This window comes from Lutjanus erythropterus, chromosome 8 (genome assembly GCF_056507025.1).
Source record: "Lutjanus erythropterus isolate fLutEry1 chromosome 8, fLutEry1.hap2, whole genome shotgun sequence".
In the NCBI taxonomy this organism is placed as follows: domain Eukaryota; kingdom Metazoa; phylum Chordata; class Actinopteri; order Lutjaniformes; family Lutjanidae; genus Lutjanus; species Lutjanus erythropterus.
Window position 1 is genome coordinate 1,818,415 of NC_139324.1, and position 18,811 is coordinate 1,837,225.

General features: G+C 42.3%; 1 protein-coding gene across 1 annotated transcript; it reads left to right on the plus strand.

Annotated features, from left to right (window-relative positions):
* The first annotated feature begins 2,364 nt into the window (after positions 1-2,364).
* Positions 2,365-15,458, plus strand: igfbp5b (insulin-like growth factor binding protein 5b). The gene is made up of 4 exons (XM_084724226.1): positions 2,365-3,180; positions 13,219-13,427; positions 13,679-13,798; positions 14,887-15,458. Exons 1-4 carry the CDS (start codon positions 2,847-2,849, stop codon positions 15,019-15,021), a joined length of 798 nt encoding a protein of 265 aa, XP_084580352.1. The 5' UTR covers positions 2,365-2,846; the 3' UTR covers positions 15,022-15,458.
* The last annotated feature ends 3,353 nt before the right edge of the window (positions 15,459-18,811 follow it).

Below are 18,811 nucleotides of genomic sequence, written 5' to 3' on the forward strand. Positions count from 1 at the left end.
GAAAATAAATACTTGAGTAGCATTATATTTACATTAATGTGTTCAATACAATAGCAGCATAGACTCCAGTACTGTATTGTGCTATTACAGCTTTGATGACATATAAATCTATCAGTTAATGTGGACATTTTCTCTGATTTCTTCTGCAGAGGATATGTGAGTGAGCTCCTCTGCAGAGCTTATCATTGTTAACAGTGCCTTCTAGTGGTCAACTGCTTAACAAACCTGAGGAAATCACTGTGGATCCCCAGCCTGCACATTCAGAGTTAGGTAAAACAGCCACATTTAGGAAATGGCTGTTGCTGTTTATCAAGCAGTGAGTGGATGCGTGAAGGACAGCCGATATAGCTTCTTGACACAACAGTATTACTTAAGGAAGAAAAATCTGCCCTGAAAGCTGCAGAGATGGATATAACAGCCCAGGCTGGGCTGATTTAGGGTGCATGTGTGGTGCGAGCAGAGCACACGCTGAAACAATCAGCCGTTATTCTGCATACAGGCTATAAAATAATAGAGGCCTGTGGCACTTAAGTTGTCAAGGTTTTGCGTCAAATCTTAGAGTTCGTGACATCCTTTTTTCTCTGTTTCTCTTTCTCTCTCTCTATATATATATATATATATCCATGAGTGTGTGTGTGTGAGAGAGAGAGAGAGACAGAAAGGAGACATGTTGTTGGATTTCCCTTCTGGCTCCATTTGTTACACAAATGGTGTCCAATGGAAGCAACAGGTGCAGGCTTTATTTGTCTTGTAGACCGGAGCAGGTATCCCTTCACAAACAAACAAACAAGTGTACAAATAAATAACTAGAAATCCGTTCTCTTGTCCAAGTCTTTACATAGCCTAAGTGAATGATTCAGTAATGAGCACACATGTGATCATTCCAGTGTGGCGCAGAGCCACAGAGCAGCAGCTTCAGCTCTGGCCTACTTTTCCTTACTAAGGATATTCTGTTCAACCCATGACAATGAGGTACTTATGACTCAAGCAGGGGGGTTACCGATGATTTATTCTCTATGGCCACAGGAGAAAGAGTCATGATGTAAGAAAATGACTTTTCCTTGAGACTTGGACCAAAGTTTCAGATGTTTTCAAACCATGACTCTGAAATCTGCACGTTATTTTAACTCATTTCACACAATGATGCAGTGAATTGTCAAAGTGGGGACACAAGACAAATGATTTCAAGACTTTCTTTTTAATCTTGGTTGAGCCAGACAGATATGCCAGTCGACCAGTATTACTGGTTGATATTGGCCCATCACAGCTCGACAGACCTATTTTGGTATTGGCATAAAGGTTCTCCAGTATGTGCCAATATATATATAAATATATATGTTTTTTTGACACAATAATGCAGATTGTTTTTAATTTTTTTTATAGGATGCATTTTATGAATGTTTGATACTTTTTTTCATAATTCAAGTGTAATATATATCAGTTGATCGATATGAATGGCTGATATTGGCTTATCACAGCTATACCAGTTTATACTGGTATTGGTGTACACATTGTCTGATATGTGCCAATATATGTAGTATTTTGACAGAACACTGCCGATTGTGCCATTATTATCTACTCATATTGGCCTATCACAGTGATATCAGTTTATATAGATATTGCTGTATATGTTGTCTGATATGTGCTGATGCATTTATGTAGTTTTTGGACACAATAATGCAGATTGTTTTGTTTTTTGTTTTGTTTTTTAGGCAGCATTTTATGTATATTTGATATTTTCTCTTAATTCAAGTTTAGTATATATCAGTCGACCAATATTAATGCCCATTATTGGCCTGTCACAGCTATATCAGTATGTATATATAATTTTAAACTGTTAAACTGTAAAATATCAAGCCTCCCTATCTTATTTTTGTATCTGTGTATCTTTGTCACCAGTGTTTGACATCCACATTAAAGGGATCTTTGCAATATTGGCCAGTATATTAATACTGATTTTTTTCCGAATATTGTTATCGGCATTGGCCCCCAAAATTCAGTATCAGTCTGGTTTTAAATCTTGGAGAGTTTTTATGACTCTCAAGGAGAATTTTGGCACCCACTGTAAAAAGAAGAGAGAGAGAGATCGTTTGTCTCACAAGCAGTAGAGTGCGTGAGACTTGTCGAGTGTGACATTTTTTACAGTGTGGCTCGGATCTCTTGTGGAGAGTTTGAAGCAGCAGGTTTGGAGCAGCGCGTCCTGCCCTGCTCAAACGTTTGGATGAGGCGTCGCGTTGTGTTGCTCTCCGTTGTTGTTGCCTCTTGCACCTCGGCATCAGTTCAGCCTTCAGGGTGAAAGAGCGAGCCTCCTCCTGCTGCTGCTGCTGCTGCTGCTGCTGAAAAAAAAAAAAAAAACTGTTTGGCCGTCTGCCAAGCCGTGGAACAAGTGCGCCTCCCTTGCCTGCTGTTTAGCGTATTCATAGTTAGGGGTTTGGGCTCGGCTGTTTTTAAAAAGGCAAGGCAGCTCTCAAGTTGATCAGTCTGCTCTGAAAACTTGTGGTGGAGAAAGTACTGGAGTCCAAACTCAAGGGGAGAGAAGTTTGAGAGATTTTGTGCAAGGACCTGCCTTGCTCCTGTAGAGGACAATATCTCGGGAGAAATAGCACATATATTTGAAATTGTTTTATTTGAGCTCTTTTTTGTGGGCGCAAATCCTGTAATGAATGTTTATTTTTATTTTTTTTATTTTTTTTAAATAGATAGCAACACTCCTGGATAAAGACTCTTGGCTTTAGCTTTAAAAATCGGATTATCTGACTGAGGCATTGTGCTCATTAGACCAGTCTACTTTTTCCCCTCCTCTTCGCATTTGTGCTTTTATGCGATAACTGAAGAGAGCACCAACAATGTTTCTGAGTTTTTGCCTCTTGGTGACATTTATCTTGGGGCTGTCCGGCTGCTTGGGCTCATACGTGCCGTGCGAGCCCTGTGACGCGAAGGCGCTGTCCATGTGCCCTCCGGTCCCGGTCGGCTGCCAGCTGGTCAAGGAGCCGGGCTGCGGCTGCTGCCTAACATGCGCGCTGTCTGAGGGGCAGGCGTGCGGCGTTTACACCGGGACGTGCACCCAGGGCCTCCGCTGCCTGCCGAGGAGCGGGGAGGAGAAGCCCCTGCACGCCCTCCTCCACGGCAGGGGAGTATGCACCAACGAGAAAGGATACAAACCTGCTCACCCGCCCGTAGGTAAGACGCGCTCACACCGGCCGGCTGGCTTAATGCATGCTTAGGAACCAGAATGTGGCTGCAGATCTGAACGCATCAGTGCAAAAAAAAAGAAGAAGAACTCAGGGTCTCCCCTTCTCTATGATGTCCCTGAGTGGTGATCCACTGTGTGCTGTAGTGGTATTTCAAGGTCTAATAGAGTGTCTTTCATGATAAATCCAGCAATTTTCAGCAAGTTAAATGACTTTACAGATCATTTTCCTCCTTTTGCCCTCACTTCCAGAGACCCCAGGTGGGTCCCTCTCCTCCCGCTGCAATAGAGCCTGAGTAGCCGGCTCCTCTGCTCTCTGACAGATGGGTTGAGGTGCCATCTGATTAACTTTTATCCACTGCCTTGATTAAACTGGCTGCAGGAGCTTATTCCTCCTCTCGGCTGTGCGTAGGGGTAGGAGCGCGCTTTGGATCGCCTCCTGCATCCAGCTCTAATGTTCTGCTGCTCGTTATGAGTCTTCATAATAATAACACAAGGTGTACCAGCGCTTCAGATGTGCGGTGTTCTCGGCCAATCTGCTGCGGGCGGCTTGACGCTCCGCTGCGTTGCGCGCACATGCTGCGTCCTGGCTGATTTGAGCTTCCATTGCGGGACGGTGGTTGTCAAACTGCGGTCCGGCAAAAGCCAGGAGCGGCTTGCAAGGATCCGGGCAGCTCCATTGCCTTAAATATTTACATTTGAAGGCAGAGCGGATTATTATTACATGCTTTTCTCTTAAGAGGTTTCCAATGAAAAACTTTAGGAAACGCGCTCTGTGCGCTCGGGATATTAAAAGGAAATGTGGAAACCCCTAAATCAGAGCTTAATTTACAAATTGCCGCCTTTAATATCTACCTGTGTAACAAGTGTCTGTCAAACAGCACTATTTTCCATCCTCATGCTGGAGCGCATGAAGCTTTCATGTCAATTTATTATTATTATTATTATTATTATTATTATTATTATTGCTTCTTTCCAAGATCCTTTTAACTGTTTGAGACTTGAAATCTACCCGAAACACATTGTATAGATGATATGTGAAGGAATGGGGTACCTCTCCAAACTTCTTGTCTTGTTATTTAGGTCTGCAGGCAACCCCAAGCATGTTGTTCAGACTCGGATTACCGCTAAAGCTGCATGCAGAGAGAAAAGAAGAGAGAAAGACACAGAGACAGACTGAGCCAGTCAGCCTTGAATGATTTAAGACATTTTAAAGTGTAGCAGAGAAGTTCACTGTCACTCAAGAGTTTCAGCAGCTTGTCAGCAACTAGATAAGTAGGTGGTAACCACAAAGGTTTTGGCTACATGCCTCATTCTATAAAATGGGCTACCACCAGGCTCACTTTGGCTGTTGACAGAGTCATTAGGCTGTTTGCACCCAGCGAGTGTTTGCTGTTGCCTGGCCTCTTAATGACATGACAGGACAGTGTGGTTTGTCCAAAAATACCCAACAAACCTTGTGTTTTGCAAACCACTGATCGCCAGCTGAAACAAATAGGCTATCAGTTATGTGTGTGTGTGTGTGTGTGTGTGTTTAAAGTGTGTGTGAGCATGTTTGCTCACATGTTGGGCGGGGCTGTGTGGGTGTCTGGGTGTGCATTGTGTGTGACTGTTGTGAGTGATGGCACCTCAGGCAGTTTTGTCTCACTCAAGCTTTGAACGCACACACTCAGACACACTCAAACACACACATACACTCGCAGAACCTGACTTCTTTGTTGGCCCACAGAGGTAATCAGAGCATCTTTTCCTCCCTCTGGCAGTGCATTCATTGCATGAGCGCTCAGTCACAAGGCAGTGATTCAGCAGAATGCCTCTGGCTCCCTCTTTGCTCTGAAGGGCCTTCTGTCAAACAGCCCCGCCGATGGGCGCTGGTGGTGAGGTGAGCTTCTGGTTTCCTGCGGTGTGGGGTTGCAGCTGTCTGTGTGCTGCACCAGCTGAGCAAGGCAAACACAGCAAGGAGGAGGAGGAGCTCAAGTGTCCGCAACACTCGGGAGACCATGAGAGCTGCAGTCTACTAAATATTGACTGGGGCAGCCAAACAATGGGAGAGAGGAATCTTTGCTATCCTGCAGTCCCCCCGCTCCCCTCTGCCCGGTGCAAGAAAAAGAATCCCAGCCATCGCTCTGCTCCGCGTCTAGGTTCATGTCCCAGCGGTGCATTAATTCACGTTTTTGCTCCTGTGCTGTGATGGCAGGAGTTGTTTGGATTGTAAGGCACAGAAGGTGGTATGTGCTTTGGGGGGCACTCAGACTTTGTTAGCCCCCCTACAAGTGAATCAGACCCTGGAAAGCTTGCCAACAGATATGACTTCATAGCAGCAGGCCCCTCGTCCTTCAAGCTTCTGAAAGGGCCTTATGTTTTAACAGATTGCTCTCTGCCAAGAAACAAAAGATGATTAGGGAGTGGTTCCAAATCCAGAATACTGCACACACACACACACACACACACACACACACACACACACACACACACACACACACACAGAAACACTATTCCCCTTATTAGCATAGCAACAGGAAACCTGGTGCCTTTACTGACAACTTTAATGCTTTACATTTGTCTCAGCTCTTTGCATGTGTGTAGATGTAGATTTATTTCAGCCACAGTGAATACTTAGTGGTTTTTCTCATGTCACATTTCCTTGTCATTGATATTTACATTCATGAGCGAGTCAAGCGACTGCAGGCTTCTGATGCTTAATGTTTGCCAGAGAACTCCACATATGTACAGTCACATTCAAAGCACCACACAGAATCACTTGTCATCACACACTTCTAGAGAGCTGTGCAACTGCCTTCTGCTTTTCCCATGTCTGCAGTGTCACTGACACAGCTGCTCGCTGGGTCGCAGGAGCTAAAGCAAGGGGTAAAATTCTCTCTGACTGTTCACTTAGTCTAATGACTACCAGCCACTGTACTCTTTCTGCTGCGGACGTTGCGTGCTTCTGCAGACATGCCACGTTAGATATAGCCCTGGTCACGTGTGGTCCCAGCTGCCTGACAGCTTCATGATGGGCTCATGCGAAAGGAAAGAACTGTATTTGGCTTTCCATCCGTCTCACCTTGAACATCTGAGACAGTGCAGTGAAAGCTTAGCATGCTGCAACTGATCTGTTGCAGGTGCTAGGGAGAATTATTTGAAAGGTCATTTTGTCAAGATATCACACGGGGACTGCTAGAAAAAGCATGCGATTCATAGAGAATGCAATGCCAAGAAGCTGGTTTCTCAGACATGATATGGATACTATTGATGTTGTGCTGGTTTTGTCTGCGCATAGCATTTTGAGGTACAGTGTGATCACAGGCACTGTCTGCAGCACCAGAGCTGTCGCTGGCAAGCACCTAACCTCTTTGGCACACTTGTCTGATTTCTAGCTATAAAACTTTACAGTGGTATTTGTACAGCTTATTGGTCACTGACACCTAGCCTGCTGGTGGCAACAGCTGTGAAACAAATCAGCACTCACTGTAGTCTTTCTGCGCCAACAGCATGTGATTCAAAAAGGGCATGGAGAGCCACATGCTGGGCTTTTAAAATGATGTCACATATGTTTACACCTGACCTGTGCACTGCAATCTCACCTCCAACACCTGGTTACATGTTAGCATGGCGCAACAAAGGACTAAAATCATCTCATTGTGTCTACAGAGGAGTGTTTGGTGAGCCTTTTCATTAAGTTCCTTGTAATAGTCATTAGTTAATAGTTAATAAAAACCCTTATGAGGTACTTATTAACATTTTTGTGTGTTTATAAGTCTATATATAATGGTTAATAGCATCATAAACATATTTAATGTCTTATAAGACATTTATAAGCACTTGGTAACAGTTTATAGACTGCTTAAAAACATTAATTAAAGCCTTATGAGTTTCTTATAGTTGTTAATAATAGCATTACAAACATATTTAATGAGTTTATTAACTTCCCTGTTATGTCATTGTTAGTCTGACTTGCTGTGTGCACTCTGTGGGTATAATCCTGCCATTGGACACTTGTTTTTAGGCAGCATCACGGAATCCACGGGAAACAACAACCACCTTCGAGCTAGCAATCTACACGCTGAAAATGGCAAAAGAGCGCCTGCATCGCAAACAGTAAAGAATGTAAACAAGCTATCAGTTGCTGCAGTTTCTTTTGAGGTGATTCAGAGATTTTAATGTCAGGGTCACCTCCCCACATGGAAATATTCCACTAAAACAAATCAGGGTTACCATTGCTGCATCCTGGGCTTAGCGCCACCTAAGACGGTTGTGATTGGTTTAGATGAATACAAACAAGCCAGAGTGTGCATTTTCCCCTACAGCATGATCATGTGTGGAGCCAGATTTTTCTCCAGCGCTGATCACTGAGGAGACAGGTCTGGTTATGTGAGACTATGTTATTGTTACACATTTACTAAACCTTTTTTGTGCCTTACTTAGATTAATACATACTTTATTATGCATTCACTGGCAGTTGCCTATTCAGTTATTTACTGTTTACATTTACATTTTTTTTTTTTTGCAGCTACATGATCTAATGCAAGTGCAACGCCCAGGTTATGGTTAATAAATGCTTTATTATGCACTTATTAACAGTTAACTATACATTTACTATGCTTTGCAGTTACCAAATCTAAAGTGAGAACAATGCCTCGTAAAAAAAAGCTTCGAACAATAACATGTTTGTAATGCAATTATACACAATTCCTAAAAACGTAAGTCTTTATTAACATTCTTAAGCAGTCTATAAACTGTTAAGTTTCTTATAAGTGCTTATAAATGTTTATGATGCTGTTAGTAACATTTAAATATTATCATTTAAATATAAGATTATAAATAACCATCTAATAAGGGATTTATTACCTGTTAACTAGTACTTACTACAAGGACCTTAACATAAACCACAGAGTTTTTTGCAGTTTCCAGTTGAAAGCAGGGTAAACAATAGAGGCTCAAGTGACTTCTCTGAAATGTTGGTGTTTCTCAGAATGTGAGACAAATGAACTGTTTATTGTTTCCTGTCCCTGTGGTTCAGTTCATCTTTGGCATTGAAAAGTGCTTCCTCTTAAATACTTCACTAAAAGCACATTTTAATATCACAAATATTCTACTTCAAATGCTGCATCTATCATGTTACATAAACAGGTGCTTTGCCCAGTCTTTGGTGTGCTGTGATTCACACCATTATATTGAAAAACCCCCACAAAGAAAAGTGCTGACCCCAAATTAATGTTGAAGTTTGTCATTTGCCCACTGTGATGTTTCTTTTCGTGCTGCTTGCGGATCAGCTTTGCACAGTACAACCAGGAGCGCTCGACTCGTGCCAAAATAGCTGCTTCTGCCACTGGGGAGTTAGAACATCGTCACACCCAGCAATTGTGCTGTGGTGATGGTGACCCAAAAAGAGGTTGTGTCCATCTATGTGGCTTGTTGAAAACCAAAACCCAGATGTAGGATGAGACCTCAGACCAAAATTAGGAATGTACAGTAGAAGTGTGCCTCTGATAATGCAGTTTTTGCAGGATGGTTGCAGATGGATTGAGCATTAATTTGCACAGCAGAAGCCATAAACAGGCCAGAAAGTTTGCTTACCTACAGCAGCATTTCCCTCTTGGAAAGATTTTGCATCCTCTCAAAAGTCCTGTTTTGCGATTTATAATCCTTGAATTGTTCTTGTTGCTATTTATATCATGTATTCAGAAAAGCAGGAAACTTTTTGATTGCAATGAACATGTTCAGTGTGCACAATACCATGGGAAGAGTTATTTCCTGCATTTTTTAGAAGCTGATTGAGACCACGAACAGGGTCGAACAACTGAAATTCCATAGAAAAAACAGGACATAAAGGTCAAAACATAACATCTTTACACTTGGGGATGGTCAAACAAAGTCATGCACACAAGTCTATATTTTCTTCCTTACCATCTGGTTTGGAATGAAGCCTTTCAGTCTTCTCCTGTATTCAGGCTTTGTGGACTGCTGTCAAGTCATGTGCAGAGGTGCATCGTCTTGGATTTGTGGGATCAAAACGGTCACTTTAGGGAAATGCAACTGGTGGAAATGCACAGACTGCAATTTTCTTGGCAGATTCAGACTTTGTAAAAGTCTGACTTGCCAATTTCGGATTTGGGCAGATTCCAATTTTCTTTCTTTCTGTCCAAGAACTATAATTGACAGCATACACAGTTTTACAGATAGCAGAAGGATAGCAATGATAGACACAAACTTAAGCTTTAGCTGTGTTGCATTTGTTAGGTTTTTTCAAATTGGTCATGTTCAGCAGGCCAATGCTGCTTAAAGTGTTCTGAACATTTTCATGGTTGTTCCTCCACAGCTTATTTTGGCCTTACAAGTATTACAAATTGCGAATTTTGTGTCGTCTTCGCTTATGAACACTTATGCCGTGCTAGGATGTGCATGGCTGTGACCACCTGTGTTGCTGTGCACATGGCTGATCAAGATGAAAATCGTCAAATTCCAGTCACCAAACAATGGATTGGTGCATGTTCAGCAATCCATGCCATAATTTTTTACTCTAGTGATGCTAACCCTTTCATTTTATCTGCTAATTATTTTACTACCTCAGTGTTAGTACCTCAGAGTTCTCAGTGGTCACTTTGCCTCGAGTCTGAAAAGCCTTTTGGTCATCATGACTTAACTCTTGTGTGGCTGAACCTACATCCACAGTTTTCTTGCAAGACTCTACTGGCTTATTCACACCTCCCTTTCTGCTCTAGAAACTGCAGGGTTATCAGGCCATGGCCTCGCTTTCAAATATTAAGTAGCAGAGTCAGTCTGAGGCCGAAGGATGGTTTACTCACCTGGTTCTTTATATGTCACAGGCCCTCAGGCTCATTTATCCCCACATTATCTTGTCCTACCCCCTGTTGAGATTAAACAGCACCTTTATTCACTCCTCTCTTACATCTTGTAAAGATGTAATTTCAGATGCAGTGCAGGGACTGACTTAATCAAAGGCAGGACATAACAAATGTGGTGTAATGCTGGGAAATCCAATGAAAGGTGAGAGAATCTATTGTCCTGGCTTTTTTTGCACTCTAAATGGTATTATTATAGTCTTAAAGGTCCAGTGGAGAGAAAAATCCAAAGAAGGGGTAGCTTATCTTTCATGCTTGGACTGCTGCCCATAAGAAACTTGGGATATTCATGAAGCATAATTGTGTGCAGATGTTAATTTTTAAACAGAGAAGTATCAGGTGCACCTCCCTTGGCTCCTCACTCCTCTCGTCCTAATGAAATCTTTAGCTCGGGCAGAGAGAGACAGGGAGAGATAGCAGCACAGCTTTGGGCTCAGCTGAATGGAAGAGCTGCACATGACTTGGCTCACTTGGCTTCTGTCCAGCACCTTGGCGGAGTTTCAGGAGTTAAACACAGACCCCCTAAGCCTCCTTTACAAGCTGGGTACCCTGAGCATGGAAAAACTGAGTATTTGTGGCTGCACCGAAGAGCCCACTTCAGAAAAGATGAATTTCTGAGTGGAAGAGAAAATAAGCCAGACACCATTGTCTTTACAAAAGCTACCTCACTTTTAAAAAGCGCATGAAAAACTCTTTCTAAAGAGATATTTGCTTAAAGTGACTGACTTGTAAGGTGAATATAATCGATGTGCCATGGCTCAGACCTTTCTTAGTCTAGCCATTTTATATGCTGAAATGAGATTACACATGAAACAAGAATGCACATTAAAAAAACAGTCCTTATTTTCGACAGCATCTTTCATTGCCAAATATGTGGCATTTTAATCAAGCACCCTGAGAAATTATTGGACTGTACAGCAGAAATAAAGAGTTTTTCCACAGCAGTCACATGCATGGTGTACATAGGAATGCCTGTTTGACGTATTTATTTATAGCGGGTAATAGCCTCGTAGTCTGAGCGGGGAGACACAAGGACATATCTAAACACAAACCAAGGCCTGCCAAGTCATGAGTTGTGAGATTAATTTCAAAGAGACGGCAGTGCAGCGCAGAAGCCAAAGACCCAATTCTGGTAATCGCCCTGCCCCCTCCCCTCTTCTCCTCATCCCCTCCCCTCCAAGAGACTCCAGACGCTCATGCTGTGTCAGGCTCTTTGAACATCAGTTTCTCGGATGTACGTCTCAGTGCCTTTCGCTACGGTGGCTGTGTACTAACAGGCCAGTCAGCGAAGTTATGGCAACTTGTTAAATCATATTTTCCAACATATTCTCTCATGCCCCTGCATAAGCATGGATGTTGATTTGTCTTTCAGCAGCAGTTGGCCTATAGTCAGTGGCCAACATTCCTCTCTGGTTCAGTGCGTCTGGCCCTGTGCACCACGGCGGGTTTCCTTGTCAGATAAATATAACCAGGGTCATCCACTGGCACCGTCGCTCCAGCCCGTTGGGGCCTGGCAAAGTCCCCACAATAACTCTGTACTTATGGTACTGCTAAGCCAAGGGGCGGGGGGGTTCTTTCTGTGGCCTCAAAGAACCTCTGGCTTGGGGTCCAGGCTTAAGAGGCTGAGCCCCAATTTGATAGGAGATAGTGGGGGTGGGGAGGTGGGGGGGCAAGGTTGAGGATAAAGGACTTCAACCTGTGAATAGTCCCACCAATGGGGGACTTTCAGATCTCTGAGACCACAGTGCCCCCTTGGGGAGCTGAAATGCTGGAGTTGGAGAAGTACATGAAATGTGACAGAAATGTACAAGCATTTATATGAGTCCACAGAGCAAGTGGATTTTCCTTAGCCTGACATATGAATCAGTTAATGTGGGACACGTTGCAGTGAAGTTAACGACACTCAGAGGCCTCGGTCCCTGTTGAAGTTTAGCAGTCCAGATAACGTGTTAGCAGATTTTCCAGGCACGGTGTAGGCAGCCTGCAACATGTGAAGCAGTTTCCCCAACTTGTAGAGGTCTGTATACTCACAAATATGCGCTGCCCGGTGTCTGCATATGTATCTGTATATAGGTGTGACTTAAGCTAACTTTGAGACCATTGTGTGTCACTGATATGGATGAGGACAAAAGCATATCGTCACTTGTTTTCATGGATGCAGGTCAGCTCTACTAAGTTTTTAATGAATGGATGTTTACTTTTCTGTTTCCGAGTGAAGAAGGGGGTTGCAGGGTGGGGTTGGGTGATGTAAGCTGAGTTTAAACTCCTACGTTAGCTGTTCATCAGCTGTTGATCAGAGCCCCAGCAGCCTCCCCTCCTCCTCCTCCTCCTCTATAAACACATGGGAAGCAACAGTTGGTGGCACAAACCCCGGGAAAAGCACCTGGTATTGTGCTTATGTGTGAAGGATTGACAAGCTGCAGAACTTCACATTTATGATTTATGCAGATAGAAAATGAAGATAAAATAATCAGTTCAATAAAATAGATACCGAACAATTAATTGTTACCTCTCTATTTACTTTCCAGTAACCGTAAACTCATATCTCTACATTTCACAGTTCATCATAATTTCTGATTATGGGTCTGTGATGCCTGTTACTAGATACTATACTAGACATTACCCTTCATAGAGCCATTTTACATTCCCTGATTTTATGTTCTAGTTCAAATAAAATTTGAAGATGAATTTCATCATTTAATAGCCCATCCCTCACATGGTGTTGTGATGCTTTTAAATACAGATTTAAGGATTTTAACAGTTCCTTTTTCCTTTGTCACCAATAGGCAATAAGTTTTTGTCCTATCAATCACCATTTATCTTGAAAACAGAATCAAATATCTTAAAGTTAAATGTCCAGTCCAAGTAGATTTATGGGGATCTATTGCCAGAATATATCAAAAATGGACTATGATGTTCTTAAGTAGGTTCAAAGAAACCGCTGCATGCTACCTGCCAAAGCATGAAACAGAGCTAAAATGAAAATATTTGACTTACATTGGCTGAATGACACAGATATGATTTCAAATGAATGCTAACATCTGTATATATATATATATATATATATCTGTCTGTATGCACCTATTAACATGTCATTAATGTGAAGCTGTGGCTTGGTTTAAAAATATGACACTGACTGAGTATTTTTTAATTGCTTTGATGTAGATCGTGAGTCTCATGAGGAACCCATAACCACAGAGATTACAGAGGAGCTGCAGCCAGCTAAAGTGCCTCTGCTTCCCAAAGACATTGTGAACAGTAAAAAAGTCCACGCGCTACGCAAGGAGCAAAAGAGGAAGCTTGGCAAGCAGCGCTCCATGGGCTCCCCCATGGACTACTCTCCTCTGCCCATCGACAAGCATGAGCCTGAATTTGTAAGTATTCAGCGTTAGTTTGATCTTGGATCATTTAAAAGCCTCTATGTGTAGAATTTGAATTAAAAGACAGCAATGAAAGCTACTCCCGTGTAGCTTCCTTCACTGTTACATCTTAATAAACTTTTAATTGGAGTTCTGAATAAAGTGTATTTCAGTTTATTTGCACAACCTCAAACTCTTTCTCTATGCTGAATGAACTCTAATGACTTTGTTGCTTGATCATGACCTTGTGCTGTGTTTGCCCAAAGGGTCCATGCCGGAGAAAACTGGATGGGATCATTCAGGGAATGAAGGACACTTCTCGTGTAATGGCTCTGTCTTTGTACCTTCCCAACTGTGACAGAAAAGGATTCTTCAAGCGTAAGCAGGTGAGTTTTTTTCAGAAAACTCTGAACTCTGCACAAAGAAAGCCCTCCAAGACTCCAAAGACATTTAAGGTTTGGTCACACCAGCATTCAAAATGGTGACATTGCATGGCAAAATCAGTGCATCTCATTGGAATTGCTAAGAGTTGGACTCTTAGTCTCGAGAGACCAGATAATCAGAGATATCTCCACATACTGATCTTGGGATTTCTAGATGCAAAGTAGTTGCTTGAACTGCTAACAAACCTAAACACCATACAGTTTTTTCAAGGACACACCAGAAGTGATACTATAAATCAGCCTCTGTGTATTCCATCCTTGCCTCCCTGCCCAAGTCAAGCCAGCAAGCAGTTACAAGCAGAAATGCTCCCTCGCCAGGACAGTTTTCTGGTAGCAGATATTGCTCTGTGCACTCGTATCATGTGCACATGCCTATTTGGTATGTGTGCAGGTTTTGAGGTAATCAAATGCCACACACAAGCTCAATTTCTCACTCTTTGTCAGTCTTCGCTACTTTTTCAGTGCAGCCAATGCAGCACCTCTTTGCTCTCTTCAGTAGAAAACACAGACAAAACCGCAGCATTCAAATTTTCGGTGCATTGAAGCATTCGGGTCAGCCATAGTGGATTCGCAATTGACTTCCTAGGTCCCACCCCTTTTGAAACCTCAACCAACTTTTCCCTTTTCACAACTTTGAACATGATTAAAAGATGTTGTTGGGGAACCTGTAAAAGCAAATACATATATAGTCATATCTCAAGTGGACTAATGTTTGCAAAACACTTATTAGCTAGTATAGATAGTGTTTTGCTAACATAAGCTTACTTAAGTTGTAAGTAGGTTATAGATGAACGAAGAACATAGCATATCACATTACATATTACATTAGAAATTAGGGTGCCAGCTACAACAGTTCACTAACTAACCCTTTTAGTAGTCACTGTCTCCAAACTACTAGCCTTTTTTGTGATCATGTGCAAAGTAAACTTCTTGTGCCACAACCTGGTGTAACCAACCCTTTATGTTTGTCATATTTTCTAACTTTTATACCTGGTTTCACCAGAACTGTAACCTTATTTTCTGGCCCACAGTGCAAGCCATCTCGTGGACGCAAACGAGGCATCTGCTGGTGTGTGGACAAATATGGGGTTCAGCTCCCGGGCACAGACTACAGTGGAGGGGACATTCAATGTAAAGACCTGGAAAGCAGCAACAACAACGAGTGAAATAGGGGCGGACCACCCTTGACCCTCACCTCCCCACCCCTAACCACCATGTGACCCAGGGCCCACGCTTCCTCTCTGAATCACACCTGTACGCTCCGCCCTCCGTTCACTTCAAGAGTTTTGGGTTTTTTTTCAAATTGAAAGAAAAAGGAAGAAAAAAATTCAAACGTAAGAACAGGCTGAATAAGAGACACCTGTCATTTTTTTCTTTTCTTTTCTTGTTGTTGACCAAGCACTCATCTCCAAATGAGGGGAAAAGTCCCAGAAGATTTACTAAGATCCCTTGACTGTTGCTCATGGGACCCCCTTATATGAGGCAGGTCCGCTGGCTGCAGATCCATGAAAATATATGCACTCAATGGATATATTTTTATAGAGGCTGGGGGTTTCAATAAAACACTTAGTATGATGTAAAATTAACACAATATCATTGTGAAAGCTTCAGGCATGTTGATTGAAAACAGATTCGTTTTACCCACTGTGGAACTGACGATTGGCGCAATTTGGTTTTTTTATCTGTTTTCCAAAAGAAAAAAAAAAGAAACAATAGATAGGGATATGCTGTAACAGTTGACTCTATCTGGGTATGTGGTTCTGTCAGAGCACTTATAAATAGGGGAACCTGCTTAGATATGTGTAACTTCAAAAAATGATGCGTGCATGAATGCGTGGATGTGTACAGTGCGTGCGTGTGGTATGTATCAGCCTGTGTTGGTGTATGACGGAGTGAGCCTATTACAAAAAAAAGAATGTCCTTTTATTTCTTACTCTTTTGTTTGATTTTTGTCACAACAAGTATTGCTAGCGCTTGAAGTGGTCTTGGGGCTGGCCTTCTCTATAACCCATGTATGTCTTGGGACACGTAGCGTTTGGAAACAAAAGAGCAAGCAGATCGTCACAGATGAACCTATGTAAGTGGCTCTTCGACAATGAAGCTAGCCTGATATGCCAACTGTGCCTATTTAAACAGACACTGCCATGCAGGGCGACACAGAGCTTAGAGAGCACTGACTCTAACCGGTGAAATAAAGATTTCAGCTTAAGCGACAGGACTCAAGTTTGATTTCGATCTTTTCCGAGTTGAGTGCATAATCAAACTTGCCAGTTGGGACAGTTGCTTCTCTGATTCAGTTGTGTGAAGTGTAGTTTTGTATGGTTTTGTTTGTGCTGTTTTCTTTGCCTTCAGTGAAGTAAAGATTGCCCACTTTTGAGCCATGTTCCTTTATCAAGTGGTTTCCCCTCAGTACTGCTACTACAGTGTAACCATGGTGTATTACATTACTTTTAAATATAGTTATTGAATGCTGTTTTTCCTGTAGAAACATAGTATGACAACAATGTAATTGTGCTTGGGAAAAAAAAGATTTTAGCCTGTAAAGAATTTGTCCTTGTAGCCTGTCAGGAGAATGACCCCAAGTCATTGGATGACAGGGCAGTCAACGAAGCTAACCCTGTGGAAGCCTTCTGCTTACATGCCTCCGTACAAAGGTTACCTACCTACATGGAAGAGGAGCATGATTAAAACAAAAAGGTTACAGGTTACAACAGGGTCCTTTAGTTCTCTCTCGGTGTGCAAGTCACAGTGCCTTCCTACATGCAAATACATTTAAATAGTGACGTGAAAATGATATCATGACGGGGCAATTTCCTTTCTCAGACAGCCCCACAGCTGATACAATGATCAAGAGGTCTAGTCTTATAAAAGGGGGAGTTCAGATTATTTTAAGTGGGGTTGTATGAGGTATTTATCCATAGTCAGTGTATAACCTACAGTAGATGCCAGTAAGCACACCCCGAGCTTGGAGCAACAGAAGAGTACCAACAAGGAAGCTAAGCAATGTACTGCTGTAGACAGGTGTAAGCTATATTTAGAATAGTTAGAATATTTTCAGAATATGCCAGAAATTTTAATTTATATGTCTGTTGTATAGTCACCTGAGAATAAGAATCGTACATCATAGTAGCCCAGACTGGTAAAACCAAACACTGGCTTAAGATAAGGTCTTTCTCATTTTTCACGAGTTTTGCAATCACCGTAGGTCCTCCTAACACGTGGAAGGGGAGGATGAGGCAAGGGATAATCAGTTGGTTGTAATCTACAATCTCACCACGAGATGCCACTAAATCCTACACACTGGTCCTTTAACCTTGCCCTCAGACAGCTTTTTCTAACACAAAACCACTGTCTTATAAGCCAAATATAGCCATCTCTTGCTCAACCAAACCCCATTGATGAAATCAGTCATTTTGACCTCAGAGAACATGAGACTTGTTGGTCTACTGATGCATGCTTGTTTGTGTTATTGTGTGACTTGTGTGTGCTACTTTTGTAGTTTTGATTTATCAAAGTCACACAGGAGCATAAACAAACTAACAGATCAAGGCAGCCGCAGACCAGCAACTCCTGTGTTTTGTGGGGTAAAGTTACTGATTTTGCAAGTGGAGTATGCCGTTAAATAAGCCAAAATATCACTCTTTCTTGCTCAACCAGTTTCCCCTAAGGCCTATAGCGTACACTTAAATTGGCCTAAAAGTAGCTAAAATAGGTGTTGGTGCTGACCCTGTCCACAGCAATACATATCTTAGCTTGGCTTCATAGCTGGACCTCTCTGCTTCGCTGACTATCAATAAGTACCTCATAGAACCCCACTTCAGATAATCTGAATTATCCCTTTAAGAGAAGAACAATGAATGGTAGGTTCTGTAAATGGTGTCAGAAACCCATTTGTAATCTCTGCCTGTACCTCGGGGCAATTCTGGACAAGAACGATGTGTGAGGAACTGCCGTGTAACTGCACCCAGTTACACCTCACTCTTCTCTTTCTTTGACAACCAATAAGCTATAAGATTCTTGCTTCTTCATGTGAATGCCAATGTATTTGATTGCCAGAGAGGGGAAGCCAAAGGATGTTTTGGAGGTAAATCAAACCGTTTCCTTTGCTGCGACAAAAGAGAAATGATATGTGCATCCTAAACGGCTTCCAGTTGTGAATATATTATCAAAGGCTCCTTGCCCCACTTTCAACACAAAATCCCCACTTACCACTTTCGAAAAAAAAAAAAAAAAAGCAGCTTGCACTTATTTCAGTTACTCTCTATTGATATTGACACACAACGACGTCCTAAGATGTGGTATCATGAAGTTAGTGGAACAAAAAAAAAAAAAAAAAACAGCCACAAAAGCTAAATGTTGTGTTATCTTGTGCTTACCTTTTCAAAGGTGGTGCTTTGAGGTAATATAAGTCGACAGGGGCTGTGCAGCCCATGCCTGGGACCTCCGATACAGTGACATCTTTTAGGGAAAGAATAGATCTAAAGTAACACACACAGCTAGAGATGTTCTCATGGCCAATTGCACAGAGATGAGAGTTGAGATAGGGAGTAGAGGAGGGGAAAGAGATGGAGGAGAAAGGAAAGAGGAAGAGCAAGCGCCATGGTCAGTGGTCATAATCAGGGCCTAGCCACTTCCCCAACACGGGGTCACCAATTGCATGACATTAGATACAGTTAGCAAGACAGTTACCAGGAGTCATGGAAATCTGGGGAACACAATACTGGTACCAGGAGGATCAAGTTTCACTTTGATTTTCTTGAGACAAAAAATGATGATATCTGGCAGCAATCACTGTCTGGATCAATCCAGTGTGTGAATATTTCACTGTTCCAGGTTGGACTGCAGGTTGAGGTCAAAAGTCTCTGCTCATGTTAGTGACTTTCTGCTCCTCACACCTGTTTGCGAGTAGTGACCTCCTCAGGTTTCACATCTCCTACTTGGTTTAAACTCATATTT